Genomic DNA, 24,111 nt, shown 5'->3' on the forward strand with positions numbered 1-24,111 from the left:
TTCTCTCCATGTGCCACTGGGCAGAAGACAAGCCACCCAAGGCAGAGTCATCAAAGCTCGTTAGCATGGGAAAAAAAAAAATACAGTGGACATGGAATGATGAGGATCTAGAACTGAAAGAAAAACAAGGAAGGAGCTAGAGGGATAGGAATTGAAGCCAGTGGGGGAACAGTAGAAGCATTTCAACACGAATCTGGATTTTACTCAAGGCATCTTAAAAGTGAGGAATGTAAGAGTCGATGTGAAAGTACAGGGCACATTTTGACAAGAAAGGGAGTATTTGTAGTTGCTAATGGAAAGGGAGAAGATGAGGAAAGAGATGAGGTTTTCTGTAGAAAAGAAGAGGTGGTTGTGGCGCCTGGGTGGCTCAGTTGGTTGAATGTTGACTCTTGGTTTCAGCTCCGGTCATGATCTCATGGGTCATGAGATCAAGCCCCATGTCAGGCTCTGTGTTCAGAGAGGAGTCTGCTTGAAGATTCTCTCCTTCTGCCCCTCCTCCCACTTGCTTTCTTTTTCTCTCTCTCAAATAAATAAATAAATCTAAAAAAAAGAAGAGGTGGAGTTCAAAGATTTTTTTTTTTAACTAAAAACCCCCACCTATATAGTGTTTTTTATTTGCTAGGTGCTTTACAAATACTCTTTACATCCTCACAACCAAGTAGATGCTGGTATCATCCCCATCTTTACAGATGGGGAAACTGTGGCAAAGTAGGGTTAAATAGCTTACCTAAGGTCACGCAGTTGGGAAGCAGCAGAACTGGGATTCAAATCCAGGCAATCTGGCTTCTGAGCCTTGCTCTTAACCACAGAGTTATGCAACTTTTCATGTTAAAAATCCAAAAGTGGATACAATTGTGCGTTTCAGAAATAAGGAACAAGAACGGCTAGAAGAGCCCATGGGATGCAGAATTGATCAGATTTAAGTGTCTAAGGATAGGACAGGTTGGCGGGGGGTAGGCTGAAGTTTCTTTGGTAGTACCTTCTTATGATGAAGTAAAAGTCAGGAAAAGACTCTCCTTTTGTAGAGACAAAGTCAATGTGACCCTAAATCCCCTCTTTGACATATGACCTCTGACCCATCTGGAGTAGAGAACATGAGAATAGTGATGTAGGACTGGAGAGAGTCTCCAAGACCATAACTTTACAAAAGGCAGGATATGGACAAAGGAGAATGCCTCAGAGAAGGAAGGTCCACAATAGGGCTGTGTGGAGGACTTCTATCTTATTACCCAACACAGGCCAACCATGGTGATAAATCAAGGGATGAGAGAGACTGATAAATCCCAAGTTTGAGTGGGAACAACTTGAATACTTAGGGTTGATATAATGATGTAGGTTACAAAGGTCCTTAACCTGAGGCCTATGGACACCCCCCTCCCCATGGGCCTGTAGATAGAATTTGTAGGTATGTGAACTTAGGAAAAATTATACCTTTATTTTCACTACCTCCTAACTGAAATTTAGCATTTCTGTCAATTATGAATATTGACAACAAACCACTGTAGGATCGGCAGAACCTGACTTTGTTACCAATAGAAATCACAATATTTTCATATTACATTTTTTAAAATTGTTGCAGAGATCTTAAGATATTATTTATGTTCATCACTACCTTGAAATTATGGTAGTTATTAGATCCACATTATTAAATAACATAATTGTGGCATTTTAAAGTATTTTGATAACTATATTTCAACCTAACTGGTTTCCCTTATAATCCTATGTATTTTATGCATTAAAAGAATATTTTGGACAAGACGACACCATTCAATGAGGGAAAGAACTGTCTCTTCAACAAATGGTTCTGAGAAAATGGGATCTCCACATGGAAAGAATTAAGTCAGACCCTAACTTTATACCATATACAAAATTAACTCAAAATGGATCAAGAATCTAAATTTAAGAGCTAAAACTATAAAACTCATATAAGAAAACATAGAGGAAAATCTTCATAATCTTGATTTTCACAGTAGTGAAATATATGTATATATATCAAAGATGACGCCAAAATCACAGGCAACAAAACAAGAAAATGGATAAACCAGATCTCATGAAAATTAAAAACTGTTGTGTACCAAATGACACTATCAACCCACAGAAAAGACGATCCACAGAATGGGAGAAAATATTTGCAAATCATATATCTGATAAGGGTTTACTATCCAGGATATATAGAGAACTACTACAACTCAACAATAAAAAGACAACCTAATTTTAGAAAGGGCAAAGGAGGTAAATAGACATTTCTTCAAAGAAGGTATAAACAGCCAGTAAGCACATGAGGAGATCTCAACGTATTGAGTTATTAGGGAAATGCAAAAAACCAAACCAAACCAAACTCCACAATGAGATACCACTTCACGCCTAATAGGATAGCTATAATTTAAAAAAAAAAAAAAAAAAGGAAAGGAAAATAACACAAGCTGAAGAGGATACAGAGCAAAAACACTTGCACATTGCTAGTGAGAATGTACCGTGGTGTAACTTGTATGAAAAAGTTTGGTAGTTCTTCAAAAAATTAAACATAGAGTCACCATAAGATCCAACAATTCTACTTTCAGTTATTTACCTGGAAGAGTTGAAGACATGTTCTCTAACAGATACTCCTATGCCAATATTCATAGCAGCATTATTCACAATAGCCCAAAGTGAAAACAACCCAAGGGTGCACCAACAGATGAATGGATAAGCAAAATACGTTATTTACATACAATGGGATATCATCTTCCATAAAATGAAATGAAGTACTGATCCATGCTACAACATAGTTCAAGTTTGAAAACATGATGCTAAGTGAAATCAACCAGATAGGAAAGTTAAAAATTACGTGATTACACTTAAACGAAATATCTAGAACAGGCATAGAGACAGAATGTAGAGGAGAGGTTACCAGGGGTGAGGAGGAGGGGAAAATGGGGAATTATTGCTTAATGAGTACAGAGTTTCTGTTTGGGGTGATGAGAAAGTTTTGAAAACAGTGGTGATTGTTGCAGAACATCATGAAATGTCATTAATGCTGCTGATTTGTACATTTAAGACTGGTTAAAACGGCCACTTTTCTGTTATATGTATTTTACCATAATTTTTTTTTTTTTTAAGATTTTATTTATTTATTTGACAGAGAGAGACATAGTGAGAGCAGGAACACAAGCAGCGGGAGTGGGAGAGGGAGAAGCAGGCTTCCCGCCAAGCAGGGAGCCCGACATGGGGCTCGATCCCAGGACCCTCAGATCATGACCTGAGCCGAAGGCAGACGCTTAACGACTGAGCCACCCAGGCGCCCCCCATAATTTTTTTAAAGTTAAAAAAAAAATTATTCTGAAAAGATGTCCGTAAGCTTTACCAGCCTGCTAAAAGGTTCATAGCACAAAAACAGGTTAAGGGCCTCTGAACTGTAGGATCCACATAGTCCTGGCGGCTCTCCGAGGCAGTGAGTTCTACATTGTACGATTGTACAACTACAAATACTACATAGGCACCAAGGGATATGAGGTTAGAAGGATCTTCTTCTGCTACCACTAGTTAGTCCACCATCGCTGCTTTTGTTGTTGTTAAGAGACTGGTAATAGTAGTTAATCAAACAATGTATTTATTAAATATCATCCTTAGATGCTGTCGGGGACATCCAAGGACTTTGTGCCCAAGAAATTTATAATCAACAGGGTGTGACAGGACAAACCATACGCAAACAAACAACTGAAGAAAAATCACACAGCAACCTACGGGTCCCAATGACAGGAATTCAGAGGAGGAGGACAGAACCAGGCGCCAAAGGAGTAAAGTAGAATTTTGGTTCTGCCAGCCGGAAGGCAGCTGAATGACCCCCCCACACCTACCGGCACTGGACGTGGTGTCTGAAGGTGGTGATGTCGATGTCCAAGTTCCCAGAGGAAATACTCTTCCTTCTGTGTTCCTGTTGAAAGATCTCCTCATTGTATATATCTCGCTTGACATCATATGTAAAAGAATTTTGCCTGTATTTATAGCCAGAACCCTGGGTGCTCCTCTCTGGTTGCAACATTCCTGGTTGAGTGGGAAGAGATCAAAGAAAAAACAATTTTAAAAAAATCTAGATTCTTGGCACATTTTTATGGAAATAAAATTTCCATATAGTGGTATCTTATATTTGCATAACACATTGCTGTCTTTTTTTTTTTTTAAGATTTTATTTATTTATCTTTTTGTGTGAGAGAGAGAGAGCACAAGCAGGGGGAGTGGCAGGCAGAGGGAGAAGCAGGCTCCCCGCAGAGCAAGGGGAGCCCGATGCGGGACTCGATCCCAGGACCCTGGGATCATGACCTGAGCTGAAGGCAGACGCTTAACCGACTGCGCCACCCAGGTGTCCCAACACACTCCTATCTTAAAAAACTTTCTCTTATATAATTTTATACTCAAAGCCACCCTATAAAAAATGCAAGGTGTGTATTAGTCTCATTTTCGAAATGGGGAAACCTAAAAGTTTCAACAGCCTTGGATGTTTAATAATTAGAGTCAGGACTAGAACCCAAGTGTCTTGCTAGGAAACCTAGTTTTCTTTATGTTCAATTATGTTGTCATGTTGAGGGGCAAATGACTAAGAGGTAAAAGTCAGTATAACCATCAATTTTCACTGGAAACACTGAAGATGAAGTGGTCGATACAGTATCTTCTTCCCTTTATCCTTTCCTTCTTTTCATAGCACTTGTTAGGACCTGATTCAATATTTGTCTATTGTCTGTTTCCCACACTAAAATGTAAGCCCATGAGGCAGGACTTTGTTCATGGCTGTATCCCCAGGTGCCAGAATATTACCTGAAAGTACCCAGTTAGTAGCACCATGGTGCAGCAGAAAAAAACTTTGCACAGGCTGTCAGGAGACTGGGGTTCCAGCCCTGGCAGTTGTTCTAACTAGCTATATGATTAGGGGCAAGTGTCTGAGTGTCAGTTTCCTTTAGTTTTATGCATAAAATAACATGGCTGGAACACATGGTCTCTAAGGGTTACATTAAGCTTAAAAAATCTATATCATCCTCTCTTTTAGGAAAATGAGAAGGGGGAGTTACTGAGGATGGCTATAGATCCATTTCTGGGAGAAAGGATAATCATTTTTGATCATCTATGTTTTTTTTTTTAAGATTTTATTTATTTATTTTAGTGAGAGCGTGGAAGAGTGTGGGCAGGGGGATGGGCAGAGGGAGAGGGAGAAGGAATCCCAAGCTGACTCCTTGCTGAGAGTGAGCCTGATGCGGGGCTTGATCTCACGACCCTGAGATCATGACCCGAGCAGAAATTGGGAGTCAAATGCTTAACTGACTGAGCCACCCAGGCGCCCCTCAAGTAGTCCTTTTATGGGTGAAGCTAAAAACAAGTTTAATGTATCAGCAACTTTCTTTTCCTTCAAAATGATCATGTATCATCATCATCATCATCACCAGTATTTAGAGAGCACTTACTATATACCAAGCATTGCACTTGATTTTTTTCGTGAGTTATTTCACATAATTTCCATGACAATCCTAGTACTGCTATTATCCTCATTTTATGGGTGATAAAACCAATCAATTACTTTACACATTTTGAAAAGTTAACTAACTGGGCCATAGACATAGATTGTATTTTTACCCTCAAAGCACTGGGTAGCAGTCGTGTGTTGTATAACACCTATGTGTATAACACTAAAGATCACAGATTCAATGAAGTGAGAAGATTGGGGAATATAGAAGAGGATGGAATAAGTATTTTACAATGTATCACTTAAGAGAATTAGTAATTTGTGTTTTTCACAGAAAAAACAGAACTGTACATTAAAACGGGTAATATTTTTCCTTTTCTTCCCCCACCCAGAGGAATATTCATCCAGTCTTCCTCACTTTTCCCAAGTTATCTTTTTTTTTTTTTAAAGATTTTATTTATTTATTTGACAGAGAGAGACACAGCGAGAGAGGGAACACAAGCAGGGTGAGTGGGAGAGGGAGAAGCAGGCTTCCCGCTGAGCAGGGAGCCCGATGTGGGGCTCGATCCCAGGACCCTGGGATCATGACCTGAGCCAAAGGCAGATGCTTAACCACTGAGCCACCCAGGCACCCCTTCCCGTGTAATCTTACAATAAGCTTCCATTGCTAGAACATATCTCTTCCTGGCAACTGAGAGAGCCTAATTAACCTGCCAATTATACTGAGATTATAAAAACTGCCATCCAGGTCGGATCCAGGGTTTGGAATCCAGCATTTTCTTTCTGAAAGTGGCACCAAGGCAGGATTGCCACGAAGCAGGCAACATACAGACATCAAGGCACGAGGGAACAGTGGGACTGATGGAGGCAGCAACAGCCCTTCGGCTTCAGCAATGGCGGGCACGGGGCATGTGGGGCCCAGCCAGGCCAGGTCTGATCTTTCTCAAGATGAGCAACAGTTGCAGATTTTTATCTGAAGTCTTCTGACTTTGAAATGTTGTCAATTACTTTGTACTTTTTTTTTTTTTTAATACAGCACACTTCTAACAAAACCCCTCTGCAGGCCAGATTCAGCCTGTGGACCATCAGTGTGTGATCTCTGTACCAAGAACCTTGTTGTCGAAGACGCAAAATACCCTCGTCTTCTCCCATCACAAATTATAGTTTATCCCCCAAGAATTTCTCTCTCTTTCCAAGCTAAAGTAGTTGTATTTTCTGTTGTCACACCCTTTGGAGGTACTGAATCCCATTAGTTCACTTACAGAAAGTAAGATTTCATTTTATTGTCTTCAATCTATATCATTTATATTTCGAGAGGTAGCTCCCATCTACTAGACTAAGTGTGTCTGCTTTTATTTTCACAATTTTATAAATTTCTACCATATGTACTCTTGGCTTTCATTTGTTTCTGACTTAAGAATTCACGTGCTATTTCATCTGTGGTCAGTTAATCTAGTGTTCAACAAACATTTGCTGAATGCTAGGTGCTATGGGGATACAAAAGAACAAAGACTCTATAGTCTAGTAGAATAAAAATTCCAAAATATAGTGCTGTAGGAGTTGAAAGACAGGTATTAACATTTATTGCTGCCCTGCCATATGCCAGGTTCTTCACACCCATCATCTCAAGAGAGGCACTATTTTCCTCATGATGATTATACCCATTGTACTGATGAGTTTAGTGAGTTTCTCAGTCATACAAGGCTTAAACAGCACAGCCAGAACCTGAACCCCATCTTTCTGATTCCAAAATACATGCCACATCCTAATACCATGTGATCTCCTACAGAGCGGGATTATTAATTCCAACCTAGGGGGATGAGAAAAGCCTCCTGGGGGAGATATGAGCTCTGCTCTGTCTAAACTGGGGGCAGGGAGGAGAATAAGGTATTGCAGGAATAGAACAAGATAAAATTACAGAGATAATATAAAGTGAGTAATTTAATAAGTCTGAATAAATGGGCACCTGGGTGGCTCAGTCGACTGAGTGTCTGACTCTTGATTTCCGCTTAGGTCATGATCTCGGGGGTGTGAGATCGAGCCCCGCTTTGGGCTCTGTGCTCAGCGGGGAGTCTGCTTTAGTTTCTCTCCCTCTCCCTTTGCACCTCCCCCTCTGCCCCTTGCCCTGTTCATGCGCACTCTCTCTCTCTAAAATAAATAAAATAAAACAAATCTTTAAAAAAAAATAGATTTGAGTAAAGTCAGTGTCAAGCCCAAAAAAGTAGGTTGAGGCCTATTCCTGGAGGATCTTGAATAGCTGGGTTGAACTTGGACTTTTTAGCTATTTAAAGTGTTTGAAACAGCATTTCTCACAGAATTAGAACAAACAATTCTAAAATTTCTATGGAACCACAAAAGACCCCGAAGAGCCACAGCAATCTTGAAAAAGAAAAACAAAACTGGAGATATCACAATTCCAAACTTCAAGCTATACTACAAAGCAATAGTAATTAAAACAGTATGGTACTGGCATAAAAATAGACACACAGATCAATGGAACAGAATAGAATAGAAAGCCCAGAAATAAACCCACAATTTTATGGTCAATTAATCTTTGACAAAGGAGGAATGAATATACAGTGGGGAATAGACGGTCTTTTCAACAAATGGTGTTGGGAAAACTGGACAGCCGCATGCAAAAGAATGAAACTGGATCACTTTCTTACACCATACATAAAAATAAACTCAAAATGGAATAAAGACCTAAGTGCGAGACCCGAAACCATAAAAATTCTTGAAGAGAGCACAGGCAGTAATTTTTCTGACATTGGCCATAGCAACATTTTTTCTAGATATGTCCCCTGAGGCAAGGGAAATAAAAGAAAAAATAAATTATTGGGACTAAATAAAAAATTTCTGGACAGTGAAGGAAACAATCAATAAAACAAAAGGCAACCTACAGAATGGGAGAATATATTTGCAAATGACATATCTAATAAAGGGTTAGTATCCAGAATCTATAAAGAACAGATACAACTCAATACCCCAAAGATAAATAATCCAATTAAAAACGGGCAGAAGACATGAACAGACATTTCTCCAAAGAAAACATCTAGATGACCAACAGACATATGAGAAGATGTTCATCATCACTCATCATCAGGGAAATGAAAATCAAAACTTTAATGAGATATCACCTCACACCTGTCAGAATGGCTACAATTAAAAACACAAGAAACAAGTGTTGGCAAGGATGTGGGAAAAAAAAGGAACCTTCTTGTGTTGTTGGTGGGAATGCAAACTGGTACAGCTGCTGTGGAAAACAGTATGGAGGTTCCTCAAAAAATAAAAAATAGAACTACTCTACAATCCAGTAATCGCACTATTGGGTATTTACCCCCCAAATACAACACTAATTCAAAGGGATACGTGCACCCCTATGTTTATTGCAGCATTATTTACAGTAACCAAACTATGGAAGCAGCCCAAGTATCCATCAATAGATGAATGAATGAAGATGTAGTATATATATATATACACAATGGAATATTGTTCAGCCATAAAAAAGAATGAAATCTTACCATTTGCAACAACATGGATAGAGCTAGAGAGTATAATGCTAAGTGAAATAAGTCAGGGAAAGACAAATACCATATGATTCCACTCATATGTGGAATTTTACAAAACAAACGAGCAAAGGAAGAGAGAGACAATCAAGAAAATTCTACTATAGAGAATAAACGAATGGTTACTAGAGGGGAGGTGGGGGGACGGGTAAAATAGAAGATGGGGAATAAAGAGTACACTTACCATGATGAAAAAAATAAAGTGCCTGAGCAGGACTAGTAATATGCACAGGGAGGTTCTTTGTGAGGATGAATGGTGGCAGTGGTATGGTCTAGAGGTATACTGTCCAGTATGGTAGCCACTGGCTACCTGTGGCTATTTAAATGTAATTAAAATAAAATAAAACAAACAAAAAAATCAGTTCCGCAGTTGCACTAGCTACATTTCAAGTGCTCAACAGCCACATGCAGCAGAGGTCACCCTACTGAACAGTGCAGGTATAAAACATTTCCATCATCACAGAAAGTTCTATTGGACAGGAGAGACTGAGGCAAAAAGTCCAAGTGGAGACCATTATTATTACTGTAGTTTAGGGCAAAAGTAATCAAGTCATAACTCGTAGGAGGGACCACAGTGAGGATGGCTAGTAGGACAGCAGGAAACCTGTCTTACGGGGCTTATCACATGACTGGCAAAAGGCATCGGGGTAAAACACATGATTTCCTTATTGGTTTTTGTTGTTGTTGTCTGGAGTATGTCATCTCTGGAGTTTATCCAGATTCATTATGTCTTTGTGGATTTCTTAGAAACCCTAGTGGTTCATTTTCATGCACTAGCAGGACACTTGTGACAAAGTATGATGACAAGACGCTCCTATTTACTAGAGGCAGATGCAGTTTGATGTGGAGAAAGTGGTGCATTTCAGAAAAAAGTTATCAAACTACACTGATGGGATAATATACCTTTCAGCTGAGACGCAGTGCGAGGCGGGTGGGGGGTCTCTGTTACTGATTCTGAAGGCATCAGTGTGATGAGCCTCTGTATACAGTGTGATCAACAACATGCTAAGCTCTACCCATCATAATCTTGAAGGTAAGTGTCCACTTATAAAACAATTCCCTGGGGTGCCTGGGTGACTCAGTCGGTTAAGCCTCTGACTCTTGATTGTCCCAGCGCTGGGCTTGTGCTGGGTGTGGAGCCTGCTTGAGATTCTCTCTCTGCCCCTACATGCCCCTTGTGCATGCTCGATCTCTTAAAAAAAAAAAAAAAAAGAATGAAAAAGAAAAAAAAAGAAGACAATTCCCTGTTGCTTCCTGACATCAGACAAAAGATTTAGGTGGGTTGACCATGGGTCCAAAGTTCTTAACATTTCATTTTCTTATTCTAAAATGTGATTCTGGGCATCGGGCTTCCCTACTAACTAACAAATTATTTTAATCTGTGTAGCCCACACTTGGTTCCACACAAATAGCGTCAGCATCATCTGAGAACGTGTTAGAAATGCAAATTCTCAGGCCCTACCTAGCAAGACTTAATTATCAGAAACTCTAAGGATGGGCCAGCAGTTGGTTTAAGAAACCCTCCAGGTGATTCAGATACATAGTCAAGTATGGGGACCACTGTAAATGCAGCCAATTATCTTTACTTGGTCAGTCTTTCTGTGCTAACTTTGGGGGCATTGTTAAAAACAGACACTTTTGACATAGCCCCTGCATCCCACATACTACCCCTGTCTATCCGGCCATCCATTGATTCATTTACATAATGTGTTGAAAGTATTTTAAAAAGCCAAGAATAAAAAATTTAAATAAAACCCAATTTTCTGACTACTGACCTGATAGAGATGAAATCCTGAACCTTAGTTTAGTTGTAAGAATATCTTTCCCCTCATAGCCTCATCTTTCTTGTATTCTCTATAATCATGGTAAGGTAAAATTCACTTCCAAAATTTCAAATAAGCATTTGTAATTCCATCAGACACAGCAGCCCTTTGCCCGTTACTACCTCATTTTTATAGGGAATGTATTTGGAATATACAAAAGGCACAGGCGAGGTGCATTGCTTTTAATATCCTTCAGTCACGCTGTCTGGTGGCTGGGGATGAATAGTAAGTCGACAGCCCTCAAGGAGCTGACCATCGGACACATAAAAAAACTACCTTTAGGGCGCCTGGGTGGCTCAGTTGGTTAAGCGATTGCCTTCGGCTCAGGTCATGATCCTGGAGTTCCTGGATAGAGTCCCATTTCGGGCTCCCTGCTCGGGAGTATGTCATCTCTGGAGTTTGTCCAGCTTCATTATGTCTTTGTGGATTTCTCCCTCTGACCCTCCCCCCTCTCATGTGCTCTCTTTCTCTCTCTCAAATAAATAAATAAAATCTTAAAAAAACCACAACTACCTTTAATGCGACTTGGTGAGACTATTACCAGTGGGGTGTGTTGGAGAGAAACTCGCTGTCGGGGTGGGGATGTTGGAGAAGCCTTCAAAGGGGGGTCCCTGATATATTAACAAGAGTCAAGAGAAGGGGGCCAAAACAGGTGGGAGTGGGGGCTCAGTCCGAAGGAACAAATGAACAGAGCAGTGAGGTCTGAAAGCAGAAAGCGCGCCTGGGCACAGAGGGTGCGGTGGTAGGGAGAGGCCTCGGGCTGCAGACAACTCAGACTAACGAGCCTGCGAGAATTCGGTGCAAATCGCACGCATCGCCTCTAGTCCTTGCGTTGCGGTTCCGCGGCCTTTCGTAAGTAGAGACGGTGCCTCAGAGAGAAGCTCTCGGGGACTACCGGCATTCATTCATTTCACCAACACTGCCTAGCGCCCCGCGACGCGTCTGGCCCTGCGGGTGACGGACGCAGCCCCCGCCCGGGGACTTCGAAGGGTAACGAGGAGCTGGTGCCCCGCACCCGGTCGCCCGCGTCCCGCTCAAACCTGCGGCCCCCGGCCCCCGGCGGCTCCCGGCCGCGGCTCCACCTGGTTCCCTGCGGGGGCGCGGGGGCGGGCGCTGGGGTCGGACGCTGCTCCGGCCCGGCTGGCGGCGCTGTAGACGCGGACGCCGGCGGTTCCCGAGCCGTTGAGGCCGAGCCCGCGGGCGTTGTGGCGGGCGGGGGACCGGAGTTCGGGCGAGGAACGGCAGCAGGGGCCGCAGCGGTGGGGAGCCTGGAGGTGGGGGTACCCAGGCCGGGAAGCCGCTTAACCTGTGCCATCTGGGCCTCCACTTGCTTTGGGGTTGGACTGCTCTTGACTGGGGGCCTTCTTGATGCCAGGCCTCGTGCCCCGCACTTCACACACGGTAATTCACTTAAGTCACCCTATGACCTTGTCAGGTCAGAAGACGCAGGAGGAAACTGGAGGCTAGAAGGTCACTCAGGTCTCCAGCCTTAACTCTCTTCCCCGCGAGACTGGCTCCTCCCACTGAAGGACAGTCTCCTGCCCAGGTCTCTTGGGGGGCTCCCCCCAACGCCCCGCCCTTTAACCTTCTGAAGTTGACTCGGTCCCTGTCACTGTCTCTAACTACGCCCTGAGTCCTGCTTGGCCCAGTTGCAGTTTTACACTTGCTCGATTACTGTATTAATGTCTAACACATTCACTTTACCTATTCCTTCCTTTTTGTAGATTGTCATCCAATAAGGCAGGATTTTTATCTCTCAAGTGCTATATTATCAGTGCCTAAACAATATGGTGGGTATAGTAAGTGCTCAATAAATCGTAAACCCCATGTAGGCGGCAACTGTGTTTTTGAAAGGACTTTAATCAGAAGTGCCTGGCCCCGACTAGGCATTCAATACATACTTGTTGAATGAGTGACTGAATGTGCTGCTTACTTCATTTTTGCCCTTTCAGTCACTCTCACCTCACTATCCCAATTTTTTGGATAATTATATGAATTCCTTAGGCTTCCTACTTCCGAGTTTCCTCCCTTGTATCCATCCACTCATCACCTTGATTCCCCACTCCCACCCGCCATTTCTTCACAGTCACATTTTTGCTCTCACTTTCTCCTTCAACCTTCATTACTTCTTGGAAAGTTCCCTAACCCGCAGGTGGGCTTGGAACATTTTCAAGCAGCATGTCTTCATCGGGGAGAGAATCCAGGCTAAGCCACACTGAATCCCCCAAGAAAAGCTTTCCATGAATCACCCATGATTCTGGTTTTTGTTTTTGTTTTTCCTTGAGGAGAACTGAGGATTCTGCACCACCTCCTAAATTGAGATCATGGTCATTATTCATAATTTGTCCAATAAATATTTATGGGGTACCTATTATGTTCCAGGCACTTGCTAGATGCTGGGACAAGATAGGCAAAATCCAAGGGATGCGTAACACCAAAGAGAATAATCATGGTAAGTGCTGAGAAGTGTCCTGGCTTGGACCCAGGTACTTCTAAGAGAGACTGTGACAAGCTTTAACAAAGGAATACATTGGTAACAGTGGGGGTAGGTATGGGGTTATAATATCTTGCCCATTCACACTTTATTATCTTGTTCGGCTTTACAAATGACCCTATTAGGTGGGAATGTAAGGCAGGAATTATTTTTGCAGAAACTAGAACGAGGGTCTAAGAAAGGTCAATTGACTAATGCGACACTGCCAGAGGACCACTCTCTGCCTTGCTCTCCTTAATCTGAGAGGCATGAATCAAATGCCTAAGATTGTCTTCACTGGCAGCTTTAGAGCAGGATTCAGTTTCAAACCCTCAGAGTAATGTTTTCAAAAATCCTTGTCAAAGGGAGATACCGGAGACTTTCCTGAATCAGAACTACCTGGGGCATATTGTAAAAATGCGCATTCTTGGTGCCTATCACGGACCTATCCACTTAAACGCCCTGTGGGTCCTGGGACTTTGCATTTTTAAACACCCAAAGTGATTCTTCTGCACATAAAAGTTTAAGAACGCTAGGAGAGTTTGGATGGAAAACCTCATGCTCAATGCAGAGCTAATATTTACTTTTGGGATAGAGTTCGTCACAATCCGAAGATTAAGCCGTATGTCCTTGAGCAGATGGAACACAACAGCTTTCTGGCCAGAACTTTCCTTTTTTAAATGTAAGTATATCTTGGAAATTGGGAGTTCCGCTGAGCAGATGCTCGGCTGCTGGTGACTACGGGCAGTTCAAAGAACTTTTGGCTCTTTTCCCGACACCCTATTAGTCACTGTCGCTTTCCACCGTGGAGCCAGGCATTTGCCCCGCCGACCACGGAGGGGCGCACGCGGCATACGTTGCCACCTTATCCCTTCCTTCCCGGGTCCGCCTTCGCGCCGTTAAGAACAGTCCCTGAGAGTTCCTGCCTCTGGTCTCCAGCTGTTGCTCTTTTCTCGCGAGAAGTGCTCCTCCCATCCTCTCCCGTCGTCAACCCCCTCCCATGGGCAGGTTCCATATTGGGTAAAATCTCGGCTCGCGGAGAGTCCCGGGAGCTGTTCCCGCGAGAGTACGGCAAGAGGCTCCTGTTCGCTGGCTCTGGAACGGCGACCACTGGAACCTCAGCGGGCGCTGCAGCTGGAGTCGTAGTTCCTCGGCGCAGCCCGAAGTCGGCCTGGTCGGGGAGAGGGTGCAGGGAGAGCGTGGTGGGCGCAGCCTTGAGCCCCGTAGCGTGCCCTTGCCCTTAGCCGGGCTCGCCCCCGTCGCTGAGGCGCGCCCAGCAGCTGCGGCTGACAGGGGCCGCGCGCGCGGGAGTCGGCGGGGTCGCGTCTGCCGCACCTGCGCCGACTGCCAGCTGCGGGTCCCCGCCGGGCCGGGCGGGCGACGAGGGCCGGGGAGCGGGTGCGGGCGCAGGCGGGGCCCCTCAGGGCCACCTCCTAGCCCCGCGGCCGCGGCTGGAAGATGTCTCAGGAGAGGCCCACGTTCTACCGGCAGGAGCTGAACAAGACAATCTGGGAGGTGCCCGAGCGTTACCAGAATCTGTCCCCGGTGGGCTCCGGTGCCTATGGCTCCGTGTGGTGAGTGTCACCGGGCTTGGGTCTGCGGTGGGCTGAGTGGCCCTTAATACCCTAGAGCCAGGCCTGCCCCCACAGCTCAGCGATGCACCAAGCGGCAGGAATTTTCCTTGGGGGAGGGCATCGCTGCCCCTTCGACCCATGTCCTGCACTCCTTGCACCCCTCACTCTGCACCCAGAGGTAGGGTGGTCAGCTGTGTGCAGGATGCAGGTCCACGGTGGCCTGTGATGCCGGGGCTCGGCCCTGGCTCGCACTCTGCGCGAGCTCTTCTTGGGGGGTTGCTGCTCCGGGGGCTGGCACGGAGGCGGGGGTGTCTCTTCGCGGGTCTCCCTGCCAGCATCGAGCAGAAGGATCCTCTCCGGAGGTGCGCCCACTTTGGGCGCCGAAGCCTGCCCTCAAAGCGGACAAGCCCGGGGAGCTGCAGGGAGAAGCAGAAGGGCAAAGCTCGACCAGGAGACTGCGGTTGTCCGGACAAAACTGACGACGAAGGGCGTCTGTCCGGGCTTTTTTGCAAACCTCTTTCGAAATCTCATTTTGAGAAGCATTCGTTTTGAATTCGCACTTGCATTAGCAGAGACCCATAGAACCTAAAATACCGACTTTATCTCGGCCAGCATAGTGCCAGCTTGAGTGGTGTGTTTCCGATTCGGTTGAAAGCGTATTTCCTTTTCGCAGAGTGGGGGTGGGTGGTAGTGCTTGCAAGAACACTGCAGCTTGAGAAACTGGCGGCCTCACTGATTAGTCACATACCACTGCTCATTTAAGTATTGTTTGGCAAAACAATTTTCTCATTTGGAGCGAGTGAGATTCAGATCCGTTGGACGCGCTCAAGATCAAAAAGTTATTAACCATGCTGTGAGGTATTGTAAATATTTTTTAATTGCAATACATCTTGTGAATATTGCGTTTTTAAAGTCCCTTAAAGAGTTTGCAGGGAACCGACATTTGTAGACTGAGGTATGCGGTGGTTTTCGTAAAGATGTGGAGTATATAGCAAAGGAAGGAAGAGACCCTTCTCACCTTTAACTCTCACTGTGTGTTTTAAATTGATACCAAAAAATTTCTGGATCTGAAATATTTCACTATTATAGGTATTACACAGTATATTTTAGATTTACTGTAGCTTGAGAGCTGCTGATTTGAAACTAATTCATGTATTCATGTGCATGCATCGTTTGAAAAGGGCTCTATAAAATTATTTTTTGTTTTGGAACAAATTCCAGACTTTTGGATGTGTTAATCTTTATAATTCCTGTGTTTCTGAAAGTCACATCATGAATTTCCTGTTTGGTAGAATCTTCTGGGTAATTGAGATTGTGCAATTGTGTCAAGCAACAGATCATATTGCATTTTCTAGTTCAGGCTGCGTGAGTTAATGTTGCTGATGGCCCCATGCTTGACATCTTTTCCCCATTTTCATAATATGGCAGTTTACATTTTAAGGGAATTTGCAACATTTTATTATATATATGCATATATGTGCGTGTGATTGATTTGCAAATTTTCAAAGATTTATTTGGATCATTGTTCCTTTAATAGCTTACTCTTTGACCTCTATTTTTCATTCTTCAGTTGACATTAATTTTTGTAGTACCAAGTTTTTGTTTCCAATGATGTTTAAACTTTAATGAAATGATACAGCAGAATAGCTCAACTATGGGGAGTTTAGTGAACTTGAAAAGAACTGCTTGCAAGGTTTTCCTACTGTTAGTATGGATAATTCTGCACTGGAACTGAAGATTCAGATTAACATTGAAGTGTCATAAAAATGACCTTTACATTTCTTTAGTACTATACTTTTCTGGCTTACAGAAGCCAGCAGTATCTGACACTTGGAAGTAATTTTGCTAAACAGATTTTTAAAAGTAGGTAATATGTTCACATTGTATAAAATTCAAAAGGCTCAAGGATATTTAATGAAAGGTATCCTTTCCTTTCTTGTTCTCCAACCTTGCTATTCCTTTCCTCAGAGACAACCATTGTTAAGTTTTGTATGTGTCTTTACAGGATGGCAGAGTTTGTTCCCCCGCCTTTTTTTAGTAGTAGTTTTGCTAAGGGATTTAAAGTGTAACCTTTGGTATATTGGTGGAGAAAAGTACATCTGATATTATGTGACAATTGACTGTAAACAAATGTAACTGATTTTGGATTGAAAATATCAGAATTTAGATCTACAAGTAAGTGGTATCTCATTCAGAATTATTTGAAGTTGTTCTTTCAATTAGCAGTTTTTTGGGTGTTGCAGAAAACTTTTATTATTTATTTTTTAAATTTCTCTTAGTATCCATTCTGGAGCCCGTGTTATTTTTCACTACCATCATCCTTTGAGAACAGATTTGATTTTAGGGAATAACACAATCAAACTGAATTCAAATAATTTAGAGACTTTGTACTCAAGTCTGGTGAAAAAGATTAGGCATTCAGGTTGGTCATACTGTTTTAGGTCAAATAGGAGTTGTAACTCTAAAGTAATGACCGAATTTCTTGTGTGACTTGTAGAACTGGATCTGAAGTCTATTCAAAAAAAGAATCTCTGAAAGTATTTTGAGGAATACAACCTCACTGAAATAGGTGTCAGTTTTCTAATTTGATTGTTCCAAAGTGTGATATACTTTGATGTATGACTTAAAAATTTTTTATATTAAGCCTATTTTCGTTATTTTAATTTGTGCTAAGTATATGGTAAAAAAACAAGTAGCAGCCTGTATGATAACCAACTGTGAATCCAAGATCAAGGAATCAGACTAGAAATTGAGAATTGATAAGGTTTTATAAATATGCTTTTCCTTTGTAAGGGCTAAAGGGAACTAAATAAGTCTTGCAGTTTCAAGGAACTTTGTACATTGTCTGTGAGGGGAAATGAAGCAAAATTGTTTAAGAATACTTTGTTGCAAAGCATTGATTTTTTTTTGTTGTTTGGGGACAGAAGGGGGGACTCTTTGTGGTGAGTTTAAGGAAATATAAACAGGAACTTAAATGCCTTTCCTCTGGGTATGGTTTTTCCAGACCCTTGCTGTTGATTAGGGGAGGTGGGGCCCTGGTAGCCATAAAAGAGGTGAGAGTTGAGAATTACTCTTAAGTCATAGTCATTTGTTTACTCAACAATATTGAGTACCGACTATGGACTAGATAACGGGCTAGGTTTCATGAGCTAGAGCGCTGAGCAAGACAGAGTGAGATAATCCATTCCCTTGTTGAGCTTATAGCCTAATGCGAATAATAACTATATTTTATGGATTGCTTACTGTGTTCTAGGCATTTTGCTGTGTAGTTTATATTTATCATCCGTATATAAAGCTTATACAAGATTTTTAGTAAAAGGATGGCAAAATTTACTAAGAAATCAAATCCAGCTTCCTAAAAGCTTTGTGGAATAAGACTGTATATACATAAATATAAATAAACAAAGGTAAGTTTTAGTGTTAATAGCCATTCACTGCTTTAAATCTTTTCTTTTTTTTTCTTTTAGGATGAGCCAGGGCACAGATAAATGAAAATACATCATTGTTGACTATGCAAAGATGACTTTCTTGACTCCTGATCAGTAAGAGGGCTTGCCCTTTATTTTTCCAGTGGCAATGATAGACCGTACTGATCTTTCTTCCCATTTGCTTTTCTTTGCAATCAAAAGCAAGGTGATTGGCTGCATGTCACCAGTACCAACAAATAAATATTTAAAGATAATGGCAAATATTTATATTATATATGAAGACTTTTAAAAAAGAATTCAGTCAAATTTGTTATAAAGTTATATTTTATTTATCAAATCCCATTTTTTTACTGATGCGTTCCTACTGGCTCACATTTAAAAATAAGGGTATTCTGAACCTCCGACTTTTCAGTTCTGCCAGTTTAATTTCTTGATACTGAAGAGTACTCTGTTTTTTATTTCTCTCTAACTCAGCTTTAGAGATGATCTGTGTGTTGACTTTGCCTTTCATGGGCAACAGTACAGATGGCGCTGAGCCCCTGAAGCTTTGGATTCAAAGGTAGAAGAATTCACTGGGCTAGATCACTCTCATTTTAGTATAAATTGGCATTTTTATGGCGTTTTACACTATGAAGTATTTTCATTGGAAGCATCATCATTCTTCACTGGTTCTCTGTTATTAACCCAGTTATGTAGATGAAGAACTGTACTCATTCACTGAAGGAATGGCTTACTTGTCAGTGGTGCTTTGGATTTGGTTCTGGGGTTTCAATACTTTAGAAGGCTTTACATATAGGCTGCTGAGTTTGTGTGATGGTACCTTCTTTTGTGCTGTTTGTACTTACCTTTTTGTGAAGAAAGGGGTTGCTGGGTCACTTGCAGTAGAGCTGTGACTGTACAGAACCAATCCCACCAGTGTCATTGCCTAGCTAATCTGAGGGGTAGTGACTTGACTTGTTAAAGGTTAAAGTCACACCTCTTCCTCAGAATTGATAGACCAAAAAATGAACTCATTGCCCAGATCAACTTTTTCCCCCAAGTAATTATTAGGCAGTGCAAATAATTTAATTCCTGAATTTATGAATCCTGTTGGTTTGAAATTCTTCAGTGTGCATTTTGTAAAGTTGGGACTATCTGTACATGTTTGTGTTATGTAAGTATAGGATATTAATAGAAAAAACTGCCTCTCCAGGCCTTTGAAAATACATTAGATTTTGGCTCTTTACTGTGAAATTTGGTATTGATTTGTTCCTATCCAAGAGGTATCATTACTGTAATACTCAATAAAAACTTCATTGTAAAGTGGGTTTCCCTGACTTAGGGAACCTAGGGATTTTATCTCACAGTCACCATGTACTTGGAAGTCATGCACGTATGTCTTCAGGACAACAACAACAACAACAAACTCTTTAAACTTGAAATGTTTTTGTGTAAATAAAGCTTTCAGTATAGGAAGTTTGACTTTGCACAGGGTTTCCGTAAATTAAGTGCATGTGTGTTAAAGATTTATAAAATGAACCAGTTTTCCAGCATTTCAGCCTGTTAAGAATTTATTCCAGGAAAGAGGAAAATGGTCTGTAAATTCTGCACTTTTAACAAATAGGTCCTGGATTCTGACATCTTGGCTCCTAGGCTGAAGGTCAGGGGAGAAAGAGTACAGAAAAGAGAGCAGTCTAGGATGGCCCTCAAGTTCTGGTTTTGGACAAACGGCTATCTGAACTTTGGAGTATTGTAGGATTGTGGAAGCAAAGGGAGAGAAAGATGGGTTCATGCTAATGTCCTTGAGGACAGGACTGTGTGTTATACTGATACTTGGAGCACCTACTATGTATGAGTCATTCTTCAGGTGTTGGAGACGGAGTATGAACAGACAAAAATTTCTGCCCGTAAGAAACTATATTCTAAGGGTGATGAAAGTAGAAATAGATAATAAATAAAATTTATAGTATGTCAGGTGGTTGGTGCTATGGGGAAAATGAAGCAAGGAAAGGAGAGGGAATACTGGGATGGCTGTGTTGCGCTTTTAAGCAGGGTAGTCACGGTAGGCCTCAATGATGAAGTGACAGCTGAACAAAGACCTGCAGGAGGTGATGTAGAACACGGGTTGGACTTGGGTGGGGAGGGAAGAACATTCCAGGCTGAGGGATCAGGAGGTGCAAAGGCCTCTTTCTCCAGAATAGCTAGGAAACCAGTCTGGCTAGCACTGACTGATCCAGGGGCCAAAAGTAGTAGAAGAGGGTGGAGGGGCTGCAGATGTGCAGGGATCATGAAGGGTCTTGCTTGCCTTTATAAGAACTGTGCCTTTTACTCTGCACAGAGGGGAGGCCGTGGACAGTTATGACCAGAGGAAAGACATGATCTAATTTATGTTTTAACAGATCACTCTGCTCTGGGGTCTCTGTTTTTTCATTTCTATTCCCTACCATTAGAGGTGCTACTTGTAGTTTAGGGTAGAATGGGGGAGTCTAATGAATTGGTGCACAACCCCAACCCATGTGCACAACTCTCATTCCAGAGTGCCAGAGCCGGAACTTCTGTTGGGCCCTAGAAATTCAGGGTATTCCAGTCCAGCTCTTTAAATAACATGGGCTTACTTCACTTTTTCAGGTTTCTGTTGCCAAAAGGAAGGGAGCAAAGAGATTAGCTCTAGACTTCTGCTGACAAAAGAAGATTAGCCTGCTGGCAGGTTGACTGTTTTCTAACTTCTTTGGGCTTCTAGGTTTTTTCTTACGATTGGGTCATATTTTAAAAGACATTTTACCTTCAACATTTAAGATCTCATTTATTTTCTGTTTTACATTCCTCTGCCTTCCCCCATTATAGTAATTTTAATAGAGGTCTGATTATTGTTACCTGTTACTAATGTTTTGGCTGTGAGGCCCCCAGGACTTCTCTGTTAACTTGAATAAGACTTACAGTTGAACAATTCTACACATACATGACCCTATAAAAACCCATAGGGTTTATTGTCTTCCCTGCCTTTATAGATACACAGGCTTCTCTCCTCGTTCATGGAACCTCTCCCCCTTTTACTGCTCTATCATCTAGTTGGGGAAAATAAGTGTTCCTAAACACAGATTCCCATGGCAACATAACAAAAAGGTAATAGAACAAATGTTTATTTTGTCTAGCTGCTGTCTGAGTAACTTTAGACCCTGAACACGTTGGCTCCTGTTACTTTGAATGATGTTGTTACAGATTTCCTTGTTTCCCTCAAAACCTCTGGGGCTTGGTGGTATTGTCACTGTGCCTGTGACATGAAGGAAGGTATGAGAGTATGTGTGTCTTACTGTCAGTCTACCCACAAGTATGCATTGGTTGCTTTTCCAAGCTTATGGTCCCAAATGGAGGCATCACAACACAACCATGCCGGAAAAAAAAAAAAAAAAAGGCAAAAAGCACACCAGTTGTCCCCTTTGTTTTCTTAAATTCATTAATTCAGTATTGTCTGTGTTAAGCATTGTACTAGATGTTATGTTTATAAAAATAAAAAAAAAAAAAGAGAAAAAGCAGGAAGGGTGACTGCTTTCGAAAATATCAGTCTAGAAGGGACATGTTACGTTGTTTCCTCAGAGATGGCTTTGGAAGTAGCTTTTCTTTTCTGCATTCTTTCACTTAAGTTGACATTTCAAATCTACCTTTATGTTTCTAATGCTTCCTTTGAAATTTTCTTTTAGATTCTTTTGTCTCTCTTGACTCTAGTGACATACTGGTCACTTTTTATATCTAGGGCAACTCTGTGCAAGGATATGTGTTAGAAATCTGTGTCAGAGAAGCCTTTCCTTCTGATGATTCAGATCTAGAAAGTGATGACATCAGCATGTGCCCACAACAGGTCAGAACTTCTTTTGATCTGCCCAGGGCTCATGGAGGCTATGTGTTAGGGGAAGCAGGGGACTGTGAGGGTAAGGGTCCTTTAGATCCTTCACCCAGCCCTATACTTCCACTGGGGGTGGTGTCTCTGCTGTGACAGTCTTCTTCACCTACAAATTAAGTGCCCTTAATCATGACCTTAGTCTGTCCTGTGACATTCAGCTTGAAGTGTCTGGTTTACGCAAGTGTATATTGAATTCTTTCTTGTATTTCCTCATCCTTGTAGTAGATAAAACTTTATTTCCAGAAATAATTGTTTTATTCTTAATATCCCCAAGAGATATTTCTTTTTTTTCCCTCTTCTGTCAAATCCATCTAGGGCTTTAGCTAGCTTTGAGCCTTCTTGAACTTAGGCTTTTGCATAATAAGTTTCTATTTATGTTTTCTTCTCCAGGATACCAAATCCTGGGAAAATCTTAGTTATTTTCCTCAGCTCCCTAATTTTCATATTAAACTGAAGTGAAATATTGATGTTGGCATCTTATGTTGATAAACTTCTAGTAATTTTCTCATTTGACATTATAAGTTTCTCTTCCTTCGCTTAGTGTCCTAGGTGCCTTATGCTTTGAATGACCTGCTTTGAAATTAGCAATCTCAATAAGTTAAATGATATCAATGCTAAAGGGAGCAAAAGGGGGAAAATAGCAAGTTAAGAAAACAGTAAGTATTATGAACATCTATCAAGCTGTGTTTACATTTCCAAATATAACGTAGGGTTACTCAGCTTACTGACATTTTGGGTGGGATAATTTTTTTGTTGTGGGGGGCTGGCTATCTTGTGCATTGTAGGATATTTAGCAGCATCCTTGTACCCTGCTTGCTAGATGCCAGTAGCAATCCCGAGTTGTGACAACCAGAAATGTCTCTAGACATTGCCATATGTCCCCTGGGGACAAAATCACCCTTGTTGAGAACTACTTATATAATCCTATATATTTGGGTTGATTGGCCCTGAGGAAAAACTAGATAGGATAACTTGAACCTTCCACTAGCAGAAGGATAGAAAAACTATACTTTCTGTGCATATTCTTTTTCTTCTTCTTTTTTTTTTAAGATTTTATTTATTTTAAAGAGAGCACACAGCACAGGTGGGAGGGGCAGAGGGAGAGAGAGAGTCTCAAGCAGACTCCACGCTGAACACGGAGCCTGATGCAGGGCTTGATCCCAGGACCCTGAAATCATTGCCTGAGCCGAAACCAAGAATCAGACGCTTAACCAACTGTGCCACCTAGGCGCCCTGTGTGCAAATTCTTTTTTAGTTCATCATATGATACAGTCTCAACATGGCTTCGTTTGTACATTGTGTGTCCAAATTTGTACTTCTAAACCTTATCTCAAGAATATCTAACCCTTTGGTTTTCAAGTCTATTGAGATGTAATGTTTCATGCTTTTCCTTGATTATTTTTCTTAACATTGTTTGAGGATGATCTCATGTAGCACCAACTATCCTAGAAATAGACTGATGTTACAAACTTGTATAATTCAGCTTTAGAGATGTGGAGGTGTGATATTTGAAGAAAGCTTTCTTTAGCACTGATGAATGACAGTGGTCATGAAAATTACAATCAGGGAACGAGCCAATTGCCTGAAGATTTCTGTAACTTTCTGTAATTCTATTAAGGCAACATGATTTTGAAAGTTTGAAATGTGTGTGTATATGTATTTGCTTATGTGTTAGATTTACTGTAGTGAAGAAAATCTGTTGGTTATCCATCAGTGTTAAATGCACATCAGTGTTAAAAGAAATAGACATAAGGGGCACTTGGGTGGCTCATTTGGTTAAGTGTCCAGCTCTTGATCTCAGCTCAGGTCTTGATCTCAGTGTTGTGAGTTCAAGCCCTATACTGGGATCCATGCTGAGCATGGAGCCTACTAAAACAAACAAAGAAATAGACATAAAATGTAAGTGAACTGTATATATAAAAAGGTATTGATGTATAGA

General features: G+C 41.7%; 2 protein-coding genes and 1 long non-coding RNA gene across 5 annotated transcripts in view; 2 read left to right on the plus strand and 1 right to left on the minus strand.

Annotated features, from left to right (window-relative positions):
* The window catches only part of SLC26A8 (solute carrier family 26 member 8), an 80,923-nt gene extending 76,902 nt beyond the window's left edge, over window positions 1-4,021 (minus strand). Inside the window, exon 1 of the mRNA XM_034990807.1 lies at window positions 3,837-4,021. Within this exon, the coding sequence (XP_034846698.1) occupies window positions 3,837-4,021 (185 nt within the window). The remainder of the gene's footprint in view (window positions 1-3,836) is intronic.
* Window positions 4,022-14,364: 10,343 nt separating this feature from the next.
* Window positions 14,365-24,111, plus strand: part of MAPK14 (mitogen-activated protein kinase 14) — a 73,926-nt gene continuing 64,179 nt past the window's right edge. Inside the window, exon 1 of one of the 3 annotated variants that reach the window (XM_034991310.1) lies at window positions 14,365-14,867. In XM_034991310.1, coding sequence (XP_034847201.1) covers window positions 14,752-14,867 — 116 coding nt within the window. In that variant the 5' untranslated portion in view covers window positions 14,365-14,751. The remainder of the gene's footprint in view (window positions 14,868-24,111) is intronic. The other 2 variants (XM_034991309.1, XM_034991308.1) reach the window with 2 other exon arrangements.
* On the plus strand, window positions 14,884-23,160 carry LOC118001266. The gene is made up of 2 exons (XR_004676663.1): window positions 14,884-15,725; window positions 18,335-23,160. It is a non-coding gene; the product is annotated as an uncharacterized LOC118001266 (long non-coding RNA).

This window comes from Mirounga leonina, unplaced genomic scaffold (assembly GCF_011800145.1).
Source record: "Mirounga leonina isolate KUSES-001 unplaced genomic scaffold, KU_Mleo_1.0 Mir_53, whole genome shotgun sequence".
NCBI classification, from domain to species: Eukaryota; Metazoa; Chordata; class Mammalia; order Carnivora; family Phocidae; genus Mirounga; species Mirounga leonina.